This window comes from Aplysia californica, unplaced genomic scaffold (genome assembly GCF_000002075.1).
Source record: "Aplysia californica isolate F4 #8 unplaced genomic scaffold, AplCal3.0 scaffold00037, whole genome shotgun sequence".
Classification (NCBI taxonomy): Eukaryota; Metazoa; Mollusca; class Gastropoda; order Aplysiida; family Aplysiidae; genus Aplysia; species Aplysia californica.
Window position 1 is genome coordinate 2,010,560 of NW_004797307.1, and position 2,384 is coordinate 2,012,943.

General features: G+C 36.8%; 1 protein-coding gene across 1 annotated transcript in view; it reads left to right on the plus strand.

Annotated features, from left to right (window-relative positions):
- The window catches only part of LOC101851104 (cytochrome P450 7A1), a 23,324-nt gene that overhangs the window by 10,350 nt on the left and 10,590 nt on the right, over nt 1-2,384 (plus strand). The window contains exons 2-4 of the mRNA XM_013091462.1: nt 615-720; nt 1,729-1,740; nt 2,212-2,299. Of these exons, the coding sequence (XP_012946916.1) occupies nt 615-720; nt 1,729-1,740; nt 2,212-2,299 (206 nt within the window). The remainder of the gene's footprint in view (nt 1-614; nt 721-1,728; nt 1,741-2,211; nt 2,300-2,384) is intronic.

Here is a 2,384-nt window from a genome sequence, read left to right on the forward strand (position 1 = left end):
CCGCCCCCATACATACGCACAAAGAAAAGGGGGCAATCGTTTTTAACACAGTAAAGGTGTTTTCAAATGATTCATTATTATAATAACAGAATATTCGTCTGTCAATGTAAAACACCCAGGGCTTATACTAGTATGGGATAGAGCGCTATATTAATTCAGTCTATTATTATCATAATATAAATGTCTAATGATGGCCAGCGCATCTGCAGAGGAGCATAATATCCCTTGAGAAAAACAGGACAATTAACAATTATCTCGTTGAGGACACGTTTTCCGGTTATTCGACAACACTAGAAGATGCGCTGTTGCGGGGCATAACTTCATTATTCAAACATGTATTTTTTTTTTATTCTGCTTTCTTTATCTGAAACTTTAAAAGGCATGAAACAACATGCACACAATTAAACTTGCACACTCGTGTTTCTCATTGTGGTATGATGGTAGGAAATGTGCCGCAACATTGGCTTTACTTTGCTGCTGATCAGACAGATGTAATCCCCTTCGTTTTGAAAGAGACGACTTGAAGCTTTGGCTTCTGCAGTAGCTAATGTGACAAACTGTGGCTGAGAAAAGGTTGTCACATTTGGAGCATTTAAAAACTTCATTTCCACTAGTGGATGTGGGCAGCTTACGAGTTTCTCTGTTGGCTACAGAATTGCTCATCCGTGAAGACGCATATCACTTGCTGCCCATTGAGACTGCTGCTCTCCAACTGGGTCTGTCTTGAACAAATCTCTTCCATGTCAATGAATTAATGTTAAAATCCGTCGGAGACACTTTCAGGGTTTTCATTGTAGCGCTTTTCCGGAGTGCCAACTTTTTGTTTCCCTGAGGATAGTTCAAAATAACATCCTGTCTCTGGGATTGCGAAACAGGATTTGGGGGGGGGGGACAGCAGCCTGTAAAACTGTAACTTTAACCTTTGTCTCTGTGCAAGTGCCACGGCTATCTCAAACCCACCATCTGAAGTATCCAGAGAATGCACTACTGTGCTGTCAAAACTTCGTTGAGCAACGTATCCTCAAATATCGTATCTGTTTAAAGGGGGAATCAATGTCATCCATACTTTCAACTGCGTTTTGTACCAATTTGTCTTAACTTAATCACATCTTTTCACAACAAATTGAGACTAGATTTAAAAAACTTGTCTTCTTGAATTTATATAAAATACTATAAATCTCCGTCACACAGAAAATGGGATTGTTCACAGCACTTCCAGCTTCTCATACATATTTATATACGCATATGGTCTACGTCACAGCTCACCAATGACACTTTTTATAGGCTAAACTTGTTACAAGAAATTAATTTTATAGTGAACACGTTTTTGCACTAAAATTTCTCAAGTCATGCATGCAATAAAAATAATACCACGGTTAGAAAAAAAAATGACTGACTTGTTTTTGAAATCAATATTGCCCCAACTGTTAATCTTTTAAAATCTGTAGAAATTTCTCTTGGATTTTTTAATTAGCTTTTATTAAAGGAAATTCTAGAATACAGCTAATACGTGTTGGTAAAAGTATAGATCTGTAAAGACAGACTGAAACAAGTCATTGTGCAAAAGCTGGAGAGTTAATGTTCGATAGTTTAGGAAATATTTGACAATAAGTTGCGCCACAAATGTTTGACCTCATTTCGTTAAGGACATAATTGGAAGAGAGTGCACTGCAAAGATATATTAGCTATCACCATTGTTCCGTGCTGTGTCATGTGATTTGATTTCAGGACAGAGGATCTGTATGTTACTAGGTACTATTAGGAACATGTTGGAAGAGAAATTCTGTCTTTGATGTGCTTTAAAAAATGTCATTTTGATATGATGTAATCGGTATTAAAAACCATCGAATGCAGCTTTGGATATAGTGAGGAGTTGTATTTCGCCTATAATATGTCTCGACATTGCTTTATTGTCTAAATAATATGGTTTACACCTGTAATCTCTTCTATTTCTCATTTCCTGCGCTTTTCATTAATTGTAACAAAATTAATGTTTGTTCAAACCTCTCTTGTTTTAGGGCAATTTGATTGTCATGAATGTTTGTTCAAAACCTCTCTTGTTTTACGGCAATTTGATTGTAATGAATGTTTGTTCAAAATCTCTTTTGTTTTACTGCAATTTGATTGTAATGAATGTTTGTTCAAACCCTCTCTATATGACAAGATTAATGAGGTAACATCTTCATCACTGTAATGTTTTTGCCTCATCAGACGCCCCGGTGAACCAACAATAGTTCCAGGCCACTTTTTCTGGGGCAACGCCAAGCAGTTTGGATCTAATGCATTGGCATTTCTACAGGTAATTTTGTTAATAGTTTTGAGTCAACACTCTCTGAAAATACTTTTAAAAACCTTCCTCCCAATAGCCTGTTTGGGGGGGGGGG